Source organism: Pristiophorus japonicus, chromosome 20 (assembly GCF_044704955.1).
Source record: "Pristiophorus japonicus isolate sPriJap1 chromosome 20, sPriJap1.hap1, whole genome shotgun sequence".
Lineage (NCBI taxonomy): Eukaryota > Metazoa > Chordata > Chondrichthyes > Pristiophoridae > Pristiophorus > Pristiophorus japonicus.
In genome coordinates this window covers 37,493,217-37,518,447 of record NC_091996.1, presented here as the reverse complement: position 1 = coordinate 37,518,447, position 25,231 = coordinate 37,493,217, and the positions used below count along the sequence as shown (strand labels likewise).

At 44.5% G+C, this 25,231-nt stretch overlaps 1 protein-coding gene across 1 annotated transcript in view; it reads right to left on the bottom strand.

The window, feature by feature from the left end:
• LOC139232484 (multiple epidermal growth factor-like domains protein 9) overlaps positions 1 to 25,231 on the bottom strand; it is a 427,661-nt gene that overhangs the window by 115,526 nt on the left and 286,904 nt on the right. Inside the window, exon 4 of the mRNA XM_070862777.1 lies at positions 3,955 to 4,104. Within this exon, the coding sequence (XP_070718878.1) occupies positions 3,955 to 4,104 (150 nt within the window). The remainder of the gene's footprint in view (positions 1 to 3,954; positions 4,105 to 25,231) is intronic.

The following is a 25,231-nucleotide window of genomic DNA, read 5'->3' as shown; positions in this document are numbered from 1 at the left end:
TTGGCCGTGTCACTAATGCTCAATGGTACAGTCAGTGTTTGTATTTGAAATGTATGGGAAGTCATGAATCCACTCCAGTTGCTGCAAATTGATTCTCTATCCTTGTCTCTTTTTTATGTCCTGTCCATTATTTGGGTTTCATCTCCTATTTAACATCTTTTACCTGTCATTTCTCTAATGCCCTCTTTCCACCTTTTCTTTTTTCTCCTGGTTCCTTTGTCCTTTTATCCTGCTTTTATAAATAGACCCTGTCATTCATTCAGCCCAGGAAGCCTAACAACCTCGGTCACAAATTCTCTAACGGGCAAAGTCACTAGGAACATAGAAACATAGAAATTTACAGCACAGAAGGAGGTCATCTTGGCCCATCGTGTCCGCGCCGGCCGACAAAGAGCCGCACGGCCCTTGATCAGCAGCCCTAAAGGTTACATATAAACCTATGAACAATGACGGAAAGACAAAGAGCACCCAGCTCAAACCAGGCCGCATCACACAACTGTGACACCCCTTATACTGAAACATTCTACATTCCACCCCAACCAGAGCCAAGTGATCTCCTGGGAGAGGCAAAAACCAGATAAAAACCCAGGCCAATTTAGGGAGAAAAAAATCTGGGAAAATTCCTCTCCGACCGATCCAGGCGATCGAAATTAGTCCAGGAGATCATCCTGGCCGTATTCTATTCCCTGCAGTACTTACCAATTACCAACTCTAGGTCCGTAACCCTGCAGGTTATGGCACTTCAAGTGCCCATCCAACCATCTCTTAAAAGTGGTGAAGGTTTCTGCATCCACCACTCTTCCAGGCAGTGAGTTCCAGATCCAATCTGTCCTCATAACAAGATAGTCATTTGAACAGAGATAATACAATTTAGAAGCCTTCCACAATAAACTCTTCAGTTTCCAATCTTTAACACATTTTCAAATTTTTTGTGCTAAGTTCATAAAATACAGGTAGAACATTTGAAAATACAGAGAGATTATGAGACTCAAGCACAATTAGATTTTCATTGTTCCCTTTTTGATCGCTAATGGTGTTTTGACAGTGACATAGTTCTGGGGCCTTTTATGTGGCACCTTATCGAATGCCTTCTGGAAATCCAAATATACCACATCCACTGGTTCCCCCTTATCCAACCTGCTCTTTACATCCTCAAAGAATTCCAGCAAATTTGACAAACATGATTTCCCTTTCATTGTTTGACAATGTCCTCAAATTTTTGGTCCTAAAATAATTTGATTTGATCATTAATGATTAATGAAGGTGAGGAATTCACCACTCCCCTCGGTGATTACCAGGAAGGGAGATTCAAGTTTGAGTATCTTGCAGGAGACTGAGAGCGGTGTTGTCTGGTACAAGGTTTTGCATAACACTTTACCACATCTTTAAACAAAGGCATGTGTGATAGCCTCATCATTTGTTGCTGCCACGACAGATTTTGAAGCTTTATTCAAAATTAACGTAAAAGCGTAGTGAAAGTTCATACTACTGAAAATGATGTCAGGGTGACAAAAATTAAGTATTTTTGATTGTGATGCATCCTGTCATTGGTTTCTTTCTTTGTTCATGGTATATATTGGGATATAAAAACAAGTTTTCACACAGAATATGGTCACCTTATTTTGACACATAACCAAGTGTGATTGGCCAGTGAGCTATCTAAAGAGTCCAACTCATTTAATGTAAATACCAGCATCTTGTGGGCTTTGCTTCAATCTATATTTGTGACTTTTTTTTTAGTTTAAGATACAGATTTAAATTTTATTACTATTTCTTTTTGAAAAGTATTTCTCAACTGTCTTGTAAATTTGAGTAGTCAGTTTGAAGCTATCAGGGAGATAGCTAGGCTAGAGGAACAGCACGGACATGCAACAAAATAACCTGCCCATTGGCGGCAATATTTACAGTTTAGCACAGCAGTTGTTTATTATTTCCTTTCTTAGAAGGAGGGACATTTAAATCTGTATCTACTTCATCATCATCATAGGCAGTCCCTCGAAACGAGGATGACTTGCTTCCATGCCAAAAAAGGATGAGTTCCAGATCCCAAACTACATCCTGAAGGGTGGGAGATGCCTGTGCATGGATTTTTTTAACATGTGGTGACCGTTGCACACCAGCCACCACACGGGCTTGACAGAGCCAGGTCTTGGTCCAGTGGCAAGGATTTCCCAAGATGACTGGAGACCTGCTCTGCTGCACGGACCTAGTGCGCACACATATCACAGTGTGGGGCTGGCCCGTGCTGCCCCTGGGCCCTCGCCTCTCCTGGGCCCCGATCACATCCCTCCACAGTCTGTCGCCGCTCCTGCTGTACCTGCCCACGCTCCAATCACCGACCTGGACCTTGATGATGTCACTCTTCGCTGCCGTCCCCCTTCTGCACCAACTTGTGCTGTTCCCTGGAGTTGCATGCCTCCACGCTGCTCCCAGGCCACCGCACCTCCGCTCCTTTTATGGCCCCGACCTGCTGCTGGTGTTCTCACGCAGGTCGGGGCCGCCATGCTGCCCATGGCCGCCGCACCTCCGCTCCTTTTATGGCCCTGTCATTCCTTATGTTTACTCACCCATTTACTGTTTAATAAATCCCTTTTTCATTTTTTAACCCAAACCGCAGTTTAGTGAAGTGTTCATTCTACTGCCTACCACAAGTCAAGGAAGATCATATGAGGGGATGTGTTGTACAGAGTGGCTAAAATCTAGTTCTGAGGGTTTCCTGTTGGATCCCTGGGCTCACTACAATTAACTAGCTATAAGGTAGTTAAAGGCAAGGATTGCATGAAGCAAGGAGATGTTGAACCTGAGAAAAATATCTACTACAACAGCAACAACAACTTGGACCTTTAAAGTGGAAAGACCCTCTAGGGTCTTCAGAGAGGCACAATCAGTCCAAAATAGACACCAGGCCAAAGAAGGAGATACGCGTTTCCCACATTACAACAGTGACCACACTTCAAAAGCACCAGTTCTGACGAAAGGTCATTGAGCTAAAACATTAACTCTGTTTCTCTCTCCTCAGATGCTGCCCGACCCGCTGAGTATTTCCAGCATTTTCTGATTTTATTTCAAAAGCACTTTGTCTGTAAAGCGCTTTGGGACATCCTGAGGTTGTGAAAGGCGCTACATAAATGCAAGTCTTTCTTTTTCCTTCATTAGGATGAAGAGACAATGATCGGCCAAAGCGTTTTAAGGAAGGTCTAACAGGAGGAGAGGGAGGTGGAGGGATTTAGGGAAGAAATTCCACAGCGTGGGGCTGGGGTAGCTGAGTGCATGGCTGCCAATGGTGGGGCAAAGAGAGGGCTGCACAAGAGGTCACAGTTAAGAACATAAGAAATAGGAGCAGGGGTCGGCCATACGGCCCCTTGAGCCTGCTCCGCAATTCAATAATATCATGGCTGATCATTAACCTCAAGTCCATTTCCCGCCCGATCTCCATATCCTCGACTCCAAAAATCTATCGATCTCAGCCTTGAATATATTCAGAGACTCAGCATCCACAGCCCTCTGGGGCAGAGAATTCCAAAGATTCACAACCCTCTGAGTGAAGAAATTCTTCCTCATCTCAGTCCTAAATGGCCTAGCCCTTATCCTAGATTGTGCCCCTGGTTCTAGACACACCAGAAGTTGAGAGTAAAGAGCCAAGAACACCACAGTCAGCTCCAATGCAATTTAGACCAGCGGTGAAAATTGGTCTTGTATGTTCCACGATCTTAGCCGCAAATTCTCAAATAGAGGGACAGGTCCCATAAATCTCTGACAGAAATAATGGCTAAGTAACCACACAAGGAGTTTTCATCTCGATACCAAAGTGAGTTGAACCAATATTAAACTGATCTAAAGCATGCAAACATCATGAGCTTTCACAGACTCAGAGACTGCAGTTGCACTCCGTGTAACCTCAAGGCTGCTTGATGCCATTGTTGTGATGGTGAAACAGAGACCATGTTACATTACCTATATGACAGCTTCCATTGGATGTCACTACTGAGCAAGGGCAACGCTCACACACAGCTGTATAGTTAGTGCCAGGCTCCCTGTAGAATGTATCTTTGCACTTCTCACAGTAACGTCCTTTGGTATTTCCAGTGCAGTTCAAACAGATGCCTAGAAAAAATAAAAGACACATGAATAGCAGCTCCATTTGAGTAATTTCGAGCAGGATGAAAAAAGATTTTAATGACGGTGCAGATTTCATATGTCCTCGTATCCTGATTAGAGAAGCATGGCTGTAATTCAATAAGCCTAACTGACCATTTTAGATCAATTGTTGCAGTTAATCAATTAGTCATAGAGATGTGATCAAAAGCAGTCAAAGATGTTCAATGTAAAAATGAGCAATGGCAGCAGCTGGATCCGCTGCACACATGTCATTAAATCTGACCAACTTCTGCGATGAATGTTCTTTCTGGTCCAGATTTATTTATGCCACTACATGAATGAAGAAATGTACATTTTACAATACTTTACCCTGGAGCATAGGATCTGAGTATCGCTTACATACATGGTCAAATTCTAAAGTTATAACTTCTTAACATCAATGAATTTAATTTGGAAATAGGCCATGAGTTGTACTTTAAAGTATGAGATACAGTGGATAATGTTACATTACCTATATGTTAACCAATCAATATACAATCATCCCATTGGCAAAAAAGAATTACATGTGTCCGATCACATGTTCCCTATGTCCCCTTTCTTCTTTTCCATAAAATAAAAAAGTTGAAGAAAGTTTGACATGTACACAGGATATTACAATAATTCTATCGCAGTTTGTACTCCCTGGACTACAATATGTTACTTGAATAAAGTCGGCTGTAAGCATGGCACAGCAGCATACTGTCAAATTAAAGAGGCTGTCATTTTTTGTAAATGTCTCTGCAGCCAAGCAGACCATATGTAAACGCTGTTGGATTGATGAGGTCATCATTGCACGTTGATATTATCCTTGCAGTATTTTGCGCTTGCATCACAATACACTTCTCAGTAATTTTGTGAAAATGAAAGAACATTTCCCCGAGATCCGAGGTGCGAGGGTCTGTGGAGGATGGGCAAGATGCAAAATTTACTGCAGCACAAACGGCTCAAGGAGCAACGTAACAGTCTCTGGATGGCTTTCTACACTTCCAGAAAGCCAGCATACCTGATATTCTCAGTACTATAGACTTCTATAAAGGTAAATCTCCCCTTACTGTGAAAATATTACGAGTGCATTGCTACACAAAATGTTCAAGGATTTTAGTCGAACTGTATAATGATCCAATAAAAATCCCGTTGATAGTATTTGAAATGTTCTATTAGCCAGACATTGGTATATGAGAATTCATTCATCTCAATCATTTGAATAGTGCAGCAGCAATTCTGTGCTGACATCAAACATGAGATTATAATTTAGTTTATTCACTGAATATGATTTATTATTTAGGTATGTTCAGACGCTCCTTGTTCTGTCCTTTCTTGTTCTCTTTAGTAACCTTCATCTTTAGAAATGAGCAGCAAATCATGTTTGGAGATGTCACATGAAAGGAAAGGGATGTGGAGCAAGGAAGTTGAAAGGGTCTGTCAATATGCAAAGTGTTGTGAAGAAGCCATCCTTAAGCAACTTGCTTTTAAGTGCTGTACAGAAATAATGACTGGCTCTGAGTATACAGCTTCACAGGAAGCTGTGCTATAAATAAAGATTTGATTGCCTGTATTGCTGAAGCTCCTTATTTTCTGCTACCAAAATAGTACCTGGCACCAGATAGCACCAAGGGACCACTCCAACATCTAGATCAATCCAAAATGGTCCAAGTTGAGCCATTCAATATTTGTTCTGAAAAACTCCAATTTGGTTCAATTTAGATTGATATGAATCTGTAATCACCTATGCTTTAAACTGGTGCTCAATTCCATTTTCAATATCTCGTGAGATGCTTCCGGCCATTCATGTATACACAAGTCGAAAAGAACAATTACAGAACCATGGAAGGTTTGTTGAGGGATATGGGGAGACGGTGAGATGGTGGGGTTGAGGGATATGGGGAGACGATGAGATGGTGGGGTTGAGGGATGTTGGGAGAAGGTGGGATGGTGGGGTTGAGAGATATAGGGAGACGGTGGGATGGTGGGGTTGAGGGATGTGGTGAGAGGGTGACCAAGTTGTTTAGACACTAAAGCGGCTTCTCTCAGTCCAGCTGAAGACATACCTCCTTTCTCTCGATGACACAAGAAATTTCAGAAGACCAATGAAGTAGCTGAGAATATTTTTAGTGTTAACTGGCCATTAAAATATTATTCTGGTTTTAATATTATTTAATATAACTCAGCAATGGGAGAAGGGCATAGGGAAGGGTGCTCCACAGGAAAGGGTTTTTTTTAGTTGAGTTTCCTCTCTAGTGTCTGTCCATCCAATCTCTGATAGTCTAGACAGGAGGAGATGTGCAGCCTCACGACTGCTGTTAGGTCCCTAGTTCTTCTTTTCTTAGGCAGTCCCCTGGAGTTGAGGGTGACTTGCTTCCACACTAACATGAGTTCTAAGGTGACTAATGAGTCCTATGCGGGATCTATCACAGTTAGGGCAGGTGGTGTTTGAAGCGATTGGTGGATGGGGTGCTTGGTTTGTCGTACGCTCCTTCCACTGTTTGTACTTGGCTTCCGCGTGCTCCTGATGAAGAAACTCAAACTGTTCGATGCCTTCTTGAATGCTTCTCCTCGACCTTGAGCAGTCTTGGGCCAGGGATTCCCAAGAGTCGGTGGGGATGTTACATTTTCTCAAGGAAGCTTTAAGGGCGTCCTCGAAGCGTTTTCTCTGCTTGCCATGACGGAGCTCAGAGTAGAGCGCTTGTTTCAGAAGTCTTATATCAGGCATACATATAAACGTAGAAAATAGGTGCAGGAGTAGGCCATTCAGCCCTTCGAGCCTGCACCACCATTCAATAAGATCATGGCTGATCATCCCCTCAGTACCCATTTCCTGCATTTTCTCCATACCCCTTGATCCCTTTAGCCGTAAGGGCCATATCTAACTCACTTTTGAATATATCCAATGAACTGGCCTCAACAACTCTCTGTGGCAGGGAATTCCACAGGTTAAAAACTCTCTGAGTGAAGAAGTTTCTCCTCATCTCAGTCCTAAATGGCTTACCCCTTATCCTTAGACTGTGTCCCCTGGTTCTGGACTTCCCCAACATCAGGAACATTTTTCCCACATCTAACTTGTCGAGTCCCGTCAGTATCATATACGTTTCTATAAGATCCCCTCTCATCCTTCTAAACTCCAATGTATAAAGGCCCAGTTGATCCAATCTCTCCTCATTTTATCAGTCCAGCCATCCCTGGAATCAGTCTGGTGACCCTTCGCTGCACTCCCTCAATAGCAAGTACGTCCTTCCTCAGATTAGGAGACCAAAACTGAACACAATATTCCAGGAAAGGTCTCACCAACTGCATTAAGACCTCCCTGCTCCTATACTCAAATCCCCTAGCTCTGAAGGCCAACATACCATTTGCCTTCTTCACCGCCTAGTGTACCTGCATGCCAACTTTCAATGACTGATGTACCATGACACCCAGGTCTCGTTGCACCTCCCCTTTTCCTAATCTTCCGCCATTCAGATAATATTCTGCCTTTGTGTTTTTGCCCCCAAAGTGGATAACCTCACATTTATTCACATTATACTGCATCTGCCATGCATTTGCCCACTCACCTAATCTGTCCAAGTCACCCTGCAGCCTTTTAGCATCCTCCTCACAGCTCACACCACCACCCAGTTTTGTGTCATCTGTAAACTTGGAGATATTACACTCAATTCCTTCACCTAAATCATTAATGTATATTGTAAAGAGCTGGGGTCCCAGCACTGAGCCCTGCGGCACCCCACTAGTCACTGCCTGCCATTCTGAAAAGGACCTGTTTATCCTGACTCTCTGCTTCCTGTCTGCCAACCAGTTCTCTATCCATGTCAGTACATTACCCCCAATACCATGTGCTTTGATTTTACACACCAATCTCTTGTGTGGGACCTTGTCAAAAGCCTTTTGAAAGTCCAAATACACCACATCCACTGGTTCTCCCTTGTCTACTCTGCTAGTTATATCCTCAAAAAATTCCACAAGATTCATCAAGCATGATTTCCCTTTCATAAATCCATGCTGACTTGGACCAATCCTGTCACTGCTTTCCAAATGCGCTGCTATTTCATCCTTAATGATTGATTCCAACATTTTCCCCACTACTGATGTCAGGCTAACCGGTCTATAATTACCCATTTTCTCTCTCCCTCTTTTTTTAAAAAGTGGTGTTACATTAGCGACCCTCCAGTCCATAGGAACTGATCCAGAGTCAATAGACTGTAAGAAAATGATCACCAATGCATCCACTGTTTCTAGGGCCACTTCCTTAAGTACTCTGGGATGCAGACTATCAGGCCCTGAAGATTTATCGGCCTTCAATCCAATTCATTTCCCTAACACAATTTCCCGCCTAATAAGGATATCCTTCAGTTCCTTCTTCTCACTAGACTCTCTGTCCCTTAGTACATCCGAAAGGTTATTTGTGTCTTCCTTCGTGAAGAGAGAACCAAAGTATTTGTTCAATTGGTCTGCCATTTCTTTGTTCCCCATTATAAATTCACCTGAATCCGACTGCAAGGGACCTATGTTTGTCTTCACTAATTTTTTTCTCTTCACATATCTATGGAAGCTTTTGCGTCAGTTTTTACATTCCTGGCAAGCTTCCTTTTGTACTCTATTTTCCCCTCTTAATTAAACCATTAGTCCTCCTCTGCTGAAAGTAAAACGGGGAAGGTGGCTCAACCGTGGCTAACAAGGGAAATTAAGGATAGTGTTAAATCCAAGGAAGTTTCTCCCAGTCCTCAGGTTTGCTGCTTTTCCTGGCCAATTTATATGCCTCTTCCTTGGATTTAACACTATCCTTAATTTCCCTTGTTAGCCACGGTTGAGCCACCTTCCCCGTTTTACTTTAACTCCAGACAGAGATGTATAATTTTTTGAGGATGTTTCCAGTAGAGTGGACAAGGGAGAACCAGTTGATGTGGTGTATTTGGACTTTCAGAAGGCTTTCGACAAGGTCCCACACAAGAGATTAATGTGCAAAGTTAAAGCACATGGGATTGAGGATAGTGTGCTGACGTGGATTGAGAACTGGTTGGCAGACAGGAAGCAAAGAGTAGGAGTAAATGGGTACTTTTCAGAATGGCAGGCAGTGACTAGTGGGGTACCGCAAGGTTCTGTGCTGGGGCCCCAGCTGTTTACATTGTACATTCATGATTTAGACAAGGGGATTAAATGTAGTATCTCCAAAGTTGCGGATGACACTAAGTTGGGTGGCAATGTGAGCTGCGAGGAGGATGCTATGAGGCTGCAGAGTGACTTGGATAGGTTAAGTGAGTGGGCAAATGCATGGCAGATGAAGTATAATGTGGATAAATGTGAGGTTATCCATTTTGGTGGTAAAAACAGAGAGACAGACTATTATCTGAATGGTGACAGATTAGGAAAAGGGGAGGTGCAACGAGACCTAAGTGTCATGGTACATCAGTCATTGAAGGTTGGCATGCAGGTATAGCAGGCAGTTAAGAAGGCAAATGGCATGTTGGCCTTCATAGCAAGGCGATTTGAGTACAGGGGCAGGGAGGTGTTACTACAGCTGTACAGGGCCTTGGTGAGGCCACACCTGGAGTATTGTGTACAGTTTTGGTCTCCTAACTTGAGGAAGGACATTCTTGCTATTGAGGGAGTGCAGCGAAGGTTCACCAGACTGAGATATCAAGAAAGACTGGATCAGCTGGGCTTGTATTCACTGGAGTTCAGAAGAATGAGAGGGGATCTCATAGAAACGTTTAAAATTCTGACAGGTTTAGATAGGTTAGATGCAGGAATAATGTTCCCAATGTTGGGGAAGTCCAGAACCAGGGGTTACAGGGGTCTAAGGATAAGGGGTAAGCTGTTTAGGACCGAGATGAGGAGAAACGTCTTCACCCAGAGTGGTGAACCTGTGGAATTCTCTACCACAGAAAGTTGTTGAGGCCAATTCACTAAATATATTCAAAAAGGAGTTAGATGTAGTCCTTACTACTAGGGGGATCAAGGGGTATGGCGAGAAAGCAGGAATGGGGCACTGAAGTTGCATGTTCAGCCATGAACTCATTGAATGGCGGTGCAGGCTCGAAGGGCCGAATGGCTTACTCCTGCACCTATTTTCTATGTTTCTATGTTTCTATGTGATCCTTAAATGTTTGCCATTGCCTATCCACCATCAACCCTTTAAGTATCATTTTCCAGTCTATTCTAGCCAATTCACACCTCATACCTTTCGAAGTTACCTTTCCTTAAGTTCAAGACCCTAGTTTCTGAATTAACTGTGTCACTCTCCACCTTAATAAAGAATTCTATCATATTATGGTCACTCTTCACCAAGGGGCCTCGCACAACAAGATTGCTAATACGGACAATGTGGCCTGTCCATCGGAGCTGATTGAGCGTGATCAATGCCTCGATGCTGAGGATGTTGGCCTGAGAGAGAACACTGATATTGGTGCACCTATCCTGTCAATGGATTTGCAAGATTTTGCGGAGGCAGCATTGATGGTACAGTGCTTTGAGGTGCCTGCTGTACATAGTCCATGTCTCTGAAGCATATAGGAGGGCGGGTATCACTACTGCTCTGTAGACCATGAGCTTGGTGCGGGGTTTGAGATCCTGGTCTTCAAATACTCTTTACCTCAGGCAACCGAAGGCTGCACTGGCACACTGAAGGCGGTGTTGGATTTCGTCATTGACGTCTGTGAAGGATGATGACAAATATTTGACAGACAAACAAATTTGAAAAGGACACTCCATAATCCCTCTCGGTTGACAGAGTTGAAGGCCTTTGTGAGGTCAGAAAAGACCATGTACAGATGCTCCCTATATTTTTTTTCAATTTGTCGCGCGGTGAAGATCATGTCTGTTGTGCCTCTTCGCGGAATTCGCATTGCGACTCTGGGGGGAGCTCTTCAGCCACGGTCTGAAGGTCCCTCGTAGTATATGGGGAGGGGCAGGTCTATCGAATGCATGGTATAATGGAGAGCAGTGTAGGTGGTTGTGCAGTGGTCCAGCTATTTATGTCGCCAGGTGGAGTAGCTGCACGCTGGAGTTCATAACTTTTGGTGGGAAGGGTTAAGTTATGCTTTGAAATTCCTACTGAGCTACAGAATGTTCAAGCTTTGAATTCAAAGAACCTGAATTTTAGATTTCCCAAATGAAAAGTGTAGCCAAAGCTTATCCTGAGTAGATCTAATTGTGAGTATACATTTGCCCAAATTACATCCTAACCCACTCTGAGGGCACATCAACTTCTGGTGCAATACCCTTTCACTAACAGTTTATTAACGCATGATTGAAGTTCCCAAAAGATCATGTGATGAAAATTTACATTTTAAATGAATGAGCTTTGAGCTTCTGTCAAACTCTGTAAACTGTTTGCAATATTTTTAGGGGGGTGGGGAGCATTTGAATGATTCCAAATTGATGCATTTTACCAGCAGGTTAGTTAACTCAGGGGGAGAAACTGACTGTCGTCCCATTTGGGGGCAGTAACTCTTGACAGGCGGGAAACTTGGCGGTAGGTGCTAATGTTTCCCCACTCTCAAATAATTTGCTTTAGCGGTCTCGGAAGGAAGTGAAGCGCTAAATCAATCGCTCTAATTCCTTCTTGGAGCGCTAACTTCAGCAGCGCTGCTCACTGGGCCGTGGAGCACTGCTGTGTACAAAGGGCCCTTCCCTCCCTTAAAGAGAAGGCCCATCGCTGCAGGCTCTGCAATTAAAGAATCACCTGCCTGGGCCACGAAGGGAGCGGGGGAGCCACGCGATCCCCGGCACTCAAGCAGACTGCCGGGCTGAGCGATCGCGGTCGGACCCCACGAAGAAAACGGAGGAACACAGCGGAAACAAAGGTCAGTCTTTTTTTTTTTTACTTACCTCAGCCACCTCACCTTTGATTATCGCCCCGGTAGCGACCGGCCTTCCGATCCACGCCTCCTGCAGCTGCCGATGTTTTCGCCCAGCACTGCTGCAGGGAGCGAAAGTCAATTTGGGGGCTAGGCGTTAACAGAGTGATGCACATGGCGATGATGTCACGATCTCCGGGCACAGGAGATCGGGAGGCACAAAGGCACCGAATTTGTCGGCCAAAAGTCCAAAAATAAGCCACATGGTGTTTCTGTACAGGTTCCCTTGTCCTGTCACGTTGCCAGCAATAATCTCTCCAGATGCCAACAAACCTGACCTTGAATAGTCAGTCAGTTTATGATTTTAATTAAACACTTAAACTGCATTCTTCTTGATTGATGTAAAAATGCTGAAATGAAGCAACAATATGGACACAGCAGAAATAGCACTGTCAAATCTCTGGTGTTCGGTGACTTTGATAGTTCCCAAAGAGCTGGTGTTAAATAGTTTGTGCATGTGTTGGCTGACCACAAGGAAGTGAGCATTCAATACGAAGAGTCTCAAAAAAACAAGCAGGCCCATCAAGAAATGTTTACACTTGTTGCATCAGGATTTCTCAAAATGGAAACAAGTTTCCTGGAATTAGATTGTACCTTTTGCAATGCGGCATGTGAATCAGATATATTCGCCTCAGTACAGTCGATGAGACATCTGGACTGAGCTGTAAACAAAACAGGACCTATTGCAGCATTTAAAAAAATCTGCTTGCTGACAGCACAACTCATATTGCCAGGATTCCTTCCTCTTGCAACACATTCTCTATAAAGAGGAACTAAAGTCAAACACTCAGTTTTCCTTTTTATCAGAACCTGCATTTTTCCGATTGTACCATATTGGAAAGTGCCACTGAGTGGGATTCCACAGATTATTTTCTTATTTTACTTTGTACTTTGAAGCAAACTGATTTGAGTTGCCACCCCTTCAACACAGGCACAGTCTCCTTTACCAAAAATAACATTTTGGTGAATTATCAAGTATTGCATTTTTCTACCCAGACTGGAGCACCCATCTTATTTCCGCACTCCACCTCTGCTGAGATATGCTGCAGTCTTTGCTTAACATCATCCAGTTCGAGGTAGTTCAGATCAGAGACTGTCTAGAGAAGAAAAGGGCATCAAAATCGCTGGCCTTCCAATCCGTGTAACTGAATGCTTGTGCTCTATTCCAGCACCACTGTGCAGTCCATTAGGTGAACTGTGCTCTGATATTACAATCATTACAATCCTGAAAATAATCATGGCATATGTATAGATATATATTTGTATGTGTATGTGTGTGTATATATATATATATGTATATGTATGTGTGTGTAGAGATATATATATGTATGTGTGTATATATATATGTTTTGTATGTATAACGTGAGCAAGGCTCCAGTGTTTGCCCTCAGCCGGGGACTAATCCCTGAGAGAGTGAAGCATTGCCTCAAGTCCCTCACCCTCTCACTCCTCACCTCGGATTTCCCACCAACTAGGGCCATATAGCAGTGCCTGGTCTCCAGTCTTCTTGGACCCCTTGCCACTGGACCAAGATCTTGCTCTGCTAAACCCGTGTAGTAGCTGATGTGCAATGGCCACCCCATGTTAAAAGAACGCACGCGCAGGCATCTTCCACCCTTCAAAATGAAGTTCGGACCTGGAACGTCAGGATCCTCATGGACAACTCCAACAGCGACAGACCGGAACGCCGCACCTGCCTGAGAGCTCAGAGGCTTCGACGTTGACATTGCCGCCCCAAGTGAGACCCGGTGGGCAGGGGACGGCCAGCTCAAAGAACGAGGTGGAGGTTACACCTTCTTCTGGAAAGGCAAACCAGAGGAAGATCACCGCCTCCATGGAGTTGGCTTTGCCATCAAAAACGAGCTGGTCGATTGCCTCAGAGACTCCCCTTAAGTGAACATCTCATGACTCTCTGACTCACCCTATCCCGGAACCAGTGTGCCACAGTTATCAGTGCGTACGCCCCACCACTCGACGCAACAGATGAGGACAAAGAGGTAATCTATTCCAGCTTCAAACAATCCCTATCCCGCGGCCTTAAGGATGACAAACGAATCCTCCTCGGCAACTTCAACATCAAGGTCGGTAAGGACACAGACCTCTGGGGAGGCGTGATCGGCAGAGAGTGGGTAGGGAAAACCAACTCCAGCGGTACCCTGCCCCTGACAAAATGCCGAGAACACGACCTTGTCATCACCAACACCTTGTTCTGTCAGAGGACAAGTACAAGGCATCATGGTAACACCCTCGCTCCAAGCACTGGCACCTGCTCAACGACGTCATTGTCCGAGTGAAGGTCCGCAAGGACGTGCGCATCACCCGTGCCATGACAGGTGCCAACGACTGCTGGACGGACCACCGCCTAATCCGCTCCGTCATTAACATCAATATCGCCCCAAAACAGTGACGGCAACAGAAACAATGCCGCAGGAAAATCAACGCCGGGGCACTCAAAGACCCAGTTAAGAAAGCCCTATACAGCCAGCGCCTTACTGCCAACCTGGCGACCCTCGAAGACCCTGAGACGCAGAGTGCCCACAGCGCTTGGTCTGCCCTCCAGGCCTCCATAACCAGCGCCTGCGAAGACACGCTCAGTCACTCAACCAGGAAACACCAGGACTGGTTTGACAAGAATGACCAGGAGATCCAGGAGCTAATAAACCGCAAGTGCAGGGCATTTCTGAACTTAAAGCAGCAACCCAATTCGGGAGCAGCCAAGCAGCACTACAGATGGCTGAAGGCCGAGGTCCAACAAAAAACCCGTGACCTAAAGAATAGATGGTGGGTGAAGAAAGTACAGGATACCCAGCAGCTGGCCAACAACCACGACGTGCGAGGATTCCTCAGCGCAAGTCAAGGCCACCTATGGTCCAAGCACACAAGGCCCCATCCCATTGCTGGCCAAGAATGGGGGGACATTCATCAAGGGCACCGAGGCAGTGAGGGCCGGCTGGAAGGAGCACTTCAAAGATCTCCTTAATCGAGACTCTGCTTAACACGAGTGTCCTCGACTCCATCACGCAGCATGCGACCCGCCACCATCTCAGCAAAACCCCAGTCCTGCACGAGGTAGAAAAGGCCATCCGTCAACTCAAGAATAACAAGGTAGCGGGAGCGGATGGAATCCCTGCTGAGGCACTAAAGTATGGCGGTGAAGCACTGTTGGCACGAATGCATGATCTCATCTCTCTCATCTTCAAAAAAGGGGACATGTCCGACTGCGGCAACTACAGAGGAATCTCCCTGCTGTCGGCCACTGGGAAAGTTATTGCAAGAATCCTCCTCAATCGTCTTCTCCCTGAAGTTGAAAAGCTCCTCCCTGAGTTGCAATGCGGATTCCGTCCACTACGGGGTACAACGGACATGATCTTCACCGGGTGACAACTACAAGAGAAATGCAGGGAACAGCACCAACCCTTGTACATGGCTTCTTTGACCTTACAAAGGCCTTTCACACTGCCAATCGGGAGGGACTATGGAGCGCCCTCCTTCGTTTCAGCTACCCCCAAAGGTTTGTCACCATCCTCCACCTGCTCCACGACGACATGCAAACCGTGATTCTGACCAATGGATCCACCACAAACCCAATCTATGTCCGGACCGTGGTCAAGCAGGGCTGCGTCATCGCACCAACGCTTTTCTCGATCTTCCTTGCTGCAATGCTTCATCTCACTCTCAACAAGCTCCCTGCTGGAGTAGAACTAAAATATAGAACCAATGGGAACTTGTGCAATCTTCGCTGCCTCCAGACTAAATCCAAGGCCATCCCAACCTCTGTCATCGAACTACAGTATGCGGACGATGTTTGCGTCTGCACACTCTTAGAGGCCAAACTCTAAGCCATCGTCAACACCTTCACCGAGGCATGGGCCTTATGCTAAACATCCATAAGACAAAGGTCCTCCACCAACCTGATCCCACCACACAGCACTGACCCCCCACGGTCATCAAAATCCATGGTGGGGCCTTGGACAACATGGACCATTATCCATACTTCGCGAGCCTACTATTGGCAGGGGCAGACATCGATGACAAGGTCCACCACCACCTCCAGTGTGCCAGCACAGCCTTCGGTCGCCTGAGGAAGAGAGTGTTGAAGACCAGGACCTCAAATCTGGCACCAAGCTTATGGTCTACAGGGCAGTAGTGATACCCGCCCTTCTACATGGCCCAGAGACGTGGACTATATACAGCAGACGTCTCAAAGCGCTGGAGAAATACCACCAGCGCTGCCTCCTCAAGATCCTGTAAATCCAATGGGAGGACAGACGCACCAAAGTCAGTGTTCTCGCTCAGGCCAACGTCCCCAGCATCGAAACACTGACCACACTCGACCAGCTCCGTCGGGCGGGCCACATTGTCCGCATACCTGACACACGACTCCCAAAGCAAGCACTCTACTCGGAACTCCGACACGGCAAGTGAGCCTCAGGTGGGCAGAGGAAACGTTTCAAGGACACCCTCAAAGCCTCCTTGATAAAGTGCAACAACCCCACTGACACCTGAGAATCCCTGGCCAAAGACGGCCCTAAGTGGAGGAAGAGCATCCGGGAGGGTGCTGAGCTCCTCGAGTATCGTCGCTGAGAGTGTGCAGAAAACAAGCGCAGACAGCGAAAGGAGCGTGCGGCAAACCAGACTCCCCACCCACTTTTTCCTTCAAACATTGTCTGTCCCACCTGTGACAGAGACTGTAATTCCCGGATTGGTACAGCCACATGAGAACTCACTTTTAGACTGGAAGCAAGTCTTCCTCGATCTCGAGAGACTGCCTATGATTGATGATGATGATGACATGTGTGTGTGTGTATATATATATATATATATATATACGTACACATACGTGTATATATGTGGTGATATATATATTTGTCTATATGATTTTATGTATATATATATATATATATATGTATAAATATATATCAAATAATTTGATAAAAATATAATTTTGCAATGTGATAATGTTATAATGAAATGCATGCTTTTATTTCTGCCCCATAACATTTGATAAAATGCAACATAAAACAGCCTTATAATGATGGCAGTATGGTTGAGGTCCTTCCCATCATCATCATAGACAGTCCCTCGAAATCGAGGAAGACTTGCTTCCACTCTAAAAGTGAGTTCTCAGGTGACTGTACAGTCCAATATGGGAATTACAGTCTCTGTCACAGGTGGGACAGACAGTGGTTGAGGGAAGGGGTGGGTGGGACAGGTTTGCCGCACGCTCCTTCCGCTGCCTGTGCTTGGTTTCTGCATGCTCTCGGCGACGAGACTCGAGGTGCTCAGCGCCCTCCTGGATACTCTTCCTCCACTTAGGGCGGTCTTTGGCCAGGGACTCCCAGGTGTCGGTGGGGATAGTGCATTTTATCAGGGAGGCTTTGAGGGTGTCCTTGAAACGTTTCCTCCGCCCACCTGGGGCTCGCTTGCCGTGTAGGAGTTCCAAGTAGATCGTTTGCTTTGGGAGTTTTGTGTCGGGCATGCAGACAATGTGGCCCGCCCAATGGAACTGGTCGAGTGTGGGCAGTGCTTCAATGCTGGGGATGTTGGCCTGATCGAGAACACTGACGTTGGTGCGTCTGTCCTCCCAGGGAATTTGCAGGATCTTCAGGTTGGGATACACTGTGATTAAAGTGGTGCCAATGCTCAGAACCTTAAGTTATCAAATATCATGAGACATCAGAAATCATTCTTGTGTGGAAAACAGAGGAAGTAAACAATGCAATATAACAGCATATACAGACCACACTCGTGGTAGAAAACAACAGCTTGGAGATATCAATAGCACTGAGATGCCAGAACACTCTGTTTAACTTTTGTTTTTTTAAATATACCAGAAAAATGAAGAACAACAATTCTTCTGCTTTATTAATGAACATGAGATCACAAGAAAATACAGCGGAGTACAATGATCTGCATTTAATTTCACTTGTGACAGAAACCCAGACAACTGGCCTATCCAGTGAAAGGCCAGCTCTCCTCCAGGGCAGCTTCCACCTGACGCATAATATATTTGGATTTGGATTCTTCCTGCAATCTGCTGTAAATTATGTTCTGGAAAGTCTGGCCTAATGAGCAACATCACCAGCAGCCCTGCTGTGAACATGATTTAAAACTGGCCAGTCTCTGGAGCAGGCTGGAAAATGTCAGACAACTCTGAAACTCTCGTCCAAAACAAGATTAGAACATTCCTTACGGGGCACACACTCTCCACCAAGTAACGCAAGCAACAGAATAAAAGGCGTCGCTGTAAACTAATCTCTCGGATCCAGGCCGCAGTTGGTTAAACGTTCGACCTTCGCTCTCCTATATTTGAAGACCGCAATCACACGACGATCTTGGCTGCTGTTTCTCTGGCCACTTGGCCGGTGCAATGGTGCTGGGTGTAAAACCTACCACCCAGGGGGGCGTGCAGTGAGGACCCCACAGAAAGGTGCAGCGTATAACCTGGACATGACATTGAATCAAAGCCTTGCACCTTGTCCTTAGCCACTATTCTAGGCCATATCCACACATCCAAAACATCATGTAGACTTACGTGCACTGTATTCTGTTTCTGTGAATGTTTGGCTTCAGTCGCAAGACCACTGCAATTGATTATTGTGCTGTGCTTACAATCTGCGTGACCAACTTTCCACACTTTTAAAATTGAGCCTCGGGGGTAGAAATTCAGATAATTTGCGCCTCCTGTTAGTGCCCCCGGGGGGCGCTAATGGGAAGAAAACGGCTTTGTGACCGGACGTGGTGGCACTAACGGCTCCCGCTAGGTTAAAATTTCCCCCCCCCCCGCCTGCCACGTCTAAACCAATAAGTATAAATTTGATTTAGTTCAATGTAAAATCATGTACAAAAAGCAAAATAAAGAGAGGGAAAGAAAGAGAGAGAGATAAAAGAAAAAGAAAGAAAAAGTAAAATATATTTTTTTTAAATCTCCAACACAAATTAAATTCTGAAGGAATGAGACACTTGTAAAATTAAATTTTCGGGGCCAGAGAGGTTGTTTGGCAGTAATTATGACTTATTACGCGGTTAAAATTTCCCTTACACCTGAAGGCACCTGCCTTAACCTTTTCTGCCGTGTTTAGTGGGTAAGTACCATAACTTCACGCCGTTGGATATATTTCAATGCCAAGTCTATCGGTGAGGTACTCTTACAGCGCAGTCTATGGAGGAGCAGGGTAACTTGGACAGCAACTTCTGGAATTCCGCGTTTAACTGCGTATGTGAGGACTCTGGAAGTTGCTGTCCAAGTTACTCCATAATAACAGTGAGTGCTGACAGCTTTTCTGTTATTATCAAAGCAAAATCAGGGCCATAAAACACAACACAGAAACTGCCCTTTTAGCCCATGTTTATACTCCACACAGGCCTCCTTCCACACCTCTTCATCTAACCCGAGCAACTTTACCTTCTATTCCTCTCTCCATCATATGTTCATCTAGCTTCCCCTTAAATGCATCTATACTTTTAGTGCATGTATAATATTGCACTTAATCCAGTGTGACTGCCTGCTCAGAAGTAACGGATCAAGGCGAGACCTAGTAAAAGGACAATTAATGAAGCCTTCAGCTTACACAATATTGTGTTCAAAAGCAACCTGTGTAAAATACAGGAGAAGAAGTAAATAATTATCATCTGCAACAATGCAGAATCAGAGATATTCCTATAATAGCAGTCATTTACATAACAATGCACCTGGTATTTTTACTCTTAGCTCACGCAAATACTTCCGATCAAATCCAACATTTTTACCTTTTTTGCAGTTACAGTTGCAAAACCAGTCGTGCTGTTTCTAGTCTAGTTTGTTCAAACTGACAGTGCATTTGACCCCGATATCCTTTTATTTTCAAACTGTGTAGAGTTCCTATTCTGTGAATCAGACTGAGTGATTTTGAGGGAACTTCCATTTTAAGGTTTAAATATTGTGTCCGGTTTTGGACGCCTTACTCTAAGTGTCAATCTGGCTCAGTTGGTAGTACTTTCCCTCCTGAGCCAGAAGGTTGTGGATTCAAGACCTGCTGTTGGACCTGAGCACATATTCAAGGTTGAAACTTTGATGCACTGCTGAGGGAATGCCACATTATGAGAAGTGGCATCTTTCAGATGAAACGTTCAGGTGGATATAAAAGATCCCAAACTACTTTTTTGAAGAAGGGGGAGTCTTCCCAGTGTCCTAGCTGACATTCATCTCACAAGCAACACCTCAAATCAAGTGACCTGAACACCTTTCCTAGCCTTAGGATATCCCAAACACTTCAAAGCCAATGAAGTACTTTTGAAATGTATCTTTGTGGGACTTTGCTGTTCATAAATTGTCTGCCACCATTGCTTACAGAACAGTGGCTACACTTCAAAAGTACTTCATTGGCTTTAAAGTGTTTGGGATATCCTGAGGATAGGAAAGGTGCTACATAAATGCAAATTCTTTATTTAGGAAGGAAGTGAAAGCTATTGAAAGGGTGCAGAAGAGATTGACGAAGATGATACCAGGAAATGGGCTTAATTTATAGGGAGAGACTGGAGAAACTGGTACTCCTAATTAGAACAAAGAAGGTTAAGAGCTGTTTAAAATTATGAGGAGGTTTGAAAAGGTAATGCAGGAACAATTATTACTAGTCAATGAATTGGTAACTAGGAAACATAAATTGATGATCATTATCAAAAGAGTAAAGAGAGAGGTTTGGAGATTTCTGTAATAGAGGGTTTTTAGACATGGAATGCCGAATCAAAAATGGCAGTGAAAGCAGAATCCATAATAGCTTTTAAAAGAAAACTGGATCAATATTTGAAAAAGAAAACAAATGAAAGGGTGTGAGCAAGGACAGGGGAATAGGATTAAAGTGGATATTTATTTCAGAGAAGTGGCTCGGATGTACTGGGCTAAATGGCTCCCTGTTGTGCTATAAAATGTTATGATTTTATAAAATGTTGCTGGGTTGAAAAAGGCAGTGGCTTAGAACACAGTTCCTCTATCTCCAGTACCTCAGCTTTGAATCTAGCCCACAATCAACGGATGGGACTTCCATGGTTATGAGGGTTTGAGAGGAAATTAATTTCAGATCATTTTAACCTGGCTCCTAGTGGGCACAGATGCACAGCAAAAACTGCCAAGAATTTGTGAATTACCAGCATTCGTTTGTCAAACTCTGAGAAGCTGCAAAGATGGATGGTAGAAGGGAAAGTTAAAACCTACACTGATGTGCGGTTATTGTGTTTTTCTGAGGCCAGGAGTCAGACACATTGCTGGAACAGAACATGATGAGCCTTGATCTCCCATTTGGCCTGTATAGACCTGACCTTGGGACTACTTGGTGTCTGCAGTGGGTGCCAGAAGTAGAAAAATGTTCTTTTCACCGACTTTGACAACAAAAATTGTGTTGTAACTCATTCATGCAGCACATACCATCATCATAGGCAGTCCCTCGGAATCGAGGAGGACTTGCTTCCACTCTTAACATGAGTCCTTAGGTGGCTGAACAGTCCAATACGAGAACCACAGACACTGTTACAGGTGGGGCAGATAGTCTTTGAGGGAAGGGGAAAAAACACCTATAGGGCCCTGGTGAGACCGCACCTGGAGTATTGTGCACAGTTTTGGTCTCCTTACCTAAGGAAGGATATACTTGCCATTGAGGGAGTGCAACGAAGGTTCACCAGACTGATTCCTGGGATTGGTGGGGGGGGGGGATTGTCCTATGAGGAGAGATTAAGTAGACTGGGCCTTTATTCTCTAGAGTTTAGGTGACTTCATTGAAACATACAAAATTCCTACAGCGGTTGACAGGGTAGATGCAGGGAGGATGTTTCCTCCTGGCTGGGGAGTCTAGAACCAGGGGTCACAGTCTCAAATTAAGAGGTCAGCCATTTAGGACTGAGATGAGGAAAAACTTCTTCACTCAGAGGGTGGTGAATCTTTGGAATTCTCTACCCTTGAGAGCTGTGGAGGCTCAGTCTTTAACTATATTCAAGACAGATCAATAGATTTTTGGATATTAAGGGAATCAAGGGATATGGGGATACTGCAGGAAAGTGGAGTTGAGGTAGAAGATCAGCCATGATCTTACTCAATGGCGGAGCAGGCTCGAGAAGCCAAATGGCCTACTCCTGCTCCTAATTCTTATGTTCCTTAGTGCTACCCTTATAAAACTCACTTTTCAATTCGATGGGGGTAATTTTAACTTTCGGCAATGGTGCAAAATGAGTGCTATCGGATGGTCATACATCCTTCCTGATGTTTCCTTTCCACGATGGAAAGGAATATCTGTCAATGTTCCTTACAATATTCTTGGTATGGTTTCAAAATCTTTGCTTTCCTGACTAGCAATGCCTGAAGTGAATAGTGCTCCAGTGAAATTAAGCCAGCTGAATCTCTTAGGATCATTCTACAATAAGATAAATTGATTTTTCTAAGTGAATCGTAGCCAACGACCAATTTAAAACTTTTAATGAACAGGAAAGGAACCAGCAGACTAATTCGGCCATTTCTTCCAGCTATTCCTAGCAAATGGCAGAAAGTCCAGCTCAGCAGCTCATCGCCAAGCCAACCATTGAGGACATGGTGTGTTCTAGTGCGTATTACTGATGCAAGTCTTTCCAACAGATGTCTGTGGCATCACTGTAATATTCAATCAGTTCAACAAACTGAATCTCGAGTGTTTACAAAAGTCTTTTTACCCTTAAGTTCAATCAATTCTGAACTATCTGTACAGTAAACAAAACATTATCTGCAAACGATTCTAAATTCCTGAATTTAATCAGTCCTGCTACCATTGCAATTCCAGATCTGCTTCAAAGTTAAACGAACCTTGTAACCATGGTAGCGTCAGATGGAATCCATGGTTAAACAAGATCCTACAGTCAAACTGCCTGCCTGCAATTGCTGTCTAAGCTGGAACATGAAAGGTGACCAGTGGGAAGAGATATCATAGGACCATCACTCTTGCCTTTGAAACCATAGATCAGCAAGAGTCACCATCTTCAAGATAGGAGAGATTAGAAGTTGTAAAAGATTTAAACAAGCCAAGTAACAAACTTAACTGCAGCACTGAACCATGCAACTAAATATCTCCAAGGTTAACACGACAAAAAACAGTAACCCGAGATTCATTGCAATATTACTATGCTGTTGACATACAGCTCTACTTCTCTGCCGCCTGCATTGTTTCTGCCTTCATGAAAGCGTCCTGCTGCTAAAGCTGAAGCCATCCTTCTTGGTTTTGACTCTATCAGCATCCTCAATGGCAGTTCGGGCTGAGAGAGGTGTGAAATCTCACCGTACTGCTCCACTCTAAGTCCTCTCTGGCCTTACCACCCACTGCCACCAAATCCCAAGTCCATGCCTTTTATCATCTAAAGGCACAAATTCTCCCACAATATCCTAGCTGGCTTCCCCCACTCAACCCTGCACAAGTTACAAATCTGTCAAAATGCCACAGCCCACACCTTCACCTGCAAAACATCCCATAATTCCCATCAAGTTTCAGTCGTTCCTCATGCCATAATGAGTTGACTTCCAACTTTGCACCCTCACTTTCCAATCCCTAGGCCTTGCCTCATCCTTCCTTCATGATCTCCTCCAGTATTATGCATACACTCCCTTTTTCTCAAAAATTGGGCTATTCCTTATCCACCATTTCCTGCATGCCACCATTGGCTAGCCATTAAGCCCCTCCTATTTCCCCCCACCTTGTCACTTCCCTCCCTTCGTTCAAAGCCCCTTTTCTTCAGCCCTGACAATCTAACTCTTAGTTTGTGCTTCTCTCCCGTGGCACCCATTGTTCTCTCTTGCTTAATGTAAAGCACTTTGAGACTTCTTCCTGCAAAGGAAGAGTGCTATAGAAACACGTGTTTGTTTTTTAAAACTGGAATAACTCTGACTCTGAAACAAAATAATCCAGATCTCCTGCCGAGTGAAAAGGCTACTCTTCAGGTTTGGTGCACAGTAAATTGTTCAAGGGAATCACAGGAACCCAAGACTGCCTCCAGAGCTCAACACGCTACGTATTTTACATTAGCTCCAGATTCACGGCAGACAAAAACTGTCACACTGAAACATTGGGACTGAAATCGCGGTCCCTACGGACGTGTACGAGGTGCACACCAGCCTATAGGGGCCGCGCAAGTTCCGGGTTTAGATATGCGAAGCGCATGCACCTAAACCCAGAACTTGCGATCTGTCAAGAAGCCTCTTGACAGGCCTACTGCATCCGAAGGTAAAGGGCCTCCGCAGGCAGAGAGTTAGGCTAGTTGCCCAACAACTGCCCGTGAAATTCTTACGCCTGGTAAAAGCAGTGTAAGAGTTTTAAAATAGAAAAATAGAATGTTATCACTCATTTATATATTAAAAACCCTGTCCAAGTAGCTGTTTATTTTTAGCCCTGTTAAAACATATAAATATATTTATCCAAAAAGTACATTTTTGTATAATATTTAATTAAATTGCATTTAAATTAATTTTAAATATGTTTTTTAATAGACTTCAGAGTAAGCGCTGTGCTGCTTCCCATTGCCATTCTGCTCTTTCTCATGTGCTCCTCTTGCCACAGGAGGTTTTTTTAAAAATCCACCATGCTACATCCAGTAATCCAGGCATAAAACTATCAAAACCTCCCCTGATGGCTGACTAAATAGAGGAAGCTTGAGAGTAGGTTTGAGTCATCGGAAGAGGAGGTCCCATTTCTTGGTCCGTGCTGAATTAGCCAGGTCAGCGGGCAGAGTGTTGCAATTGGTCTCGGCAGCTTTGGCTGGGGAATGGGGGGAAAAATCCACAGTTCTTGATCCTGAATGTTATTTATTGTTCCCTGCTGGATATATCAGTGATGACAATGTCCTTCACGGGTGAATAGTTCACTCATCTAGGCTCACACATAACAATGGCCATTTAAGCAAGATACTCAAGACATTGCACATGCCTGTGGAACTGTGATTCAGATAAAGCCAGCCTTCTCAGCGAGGGAAGGGAGATTGGAACAAAAAAAGCCAATGAATTAGGAGTTGTAACCTCCTGTATTGCTACAGCCTCTGTGTTGATCACAACCAAGGTTGAACACAGTGCACTTCTTCAACTGGATTTATGTAAAGACATTTGAGTGGGGAATGGATGTTTAGTTAATTTTCAATGTGTATTGAATCACATACCCCCTCAAAGCGACCCTTTACAAACGACGGCAGATTTCTGCTTTAAATCGTGAATCTGTCTTTGTGAATTGTCACATCAGTGGAAGATTATCCAGCCATAATAAAATGGT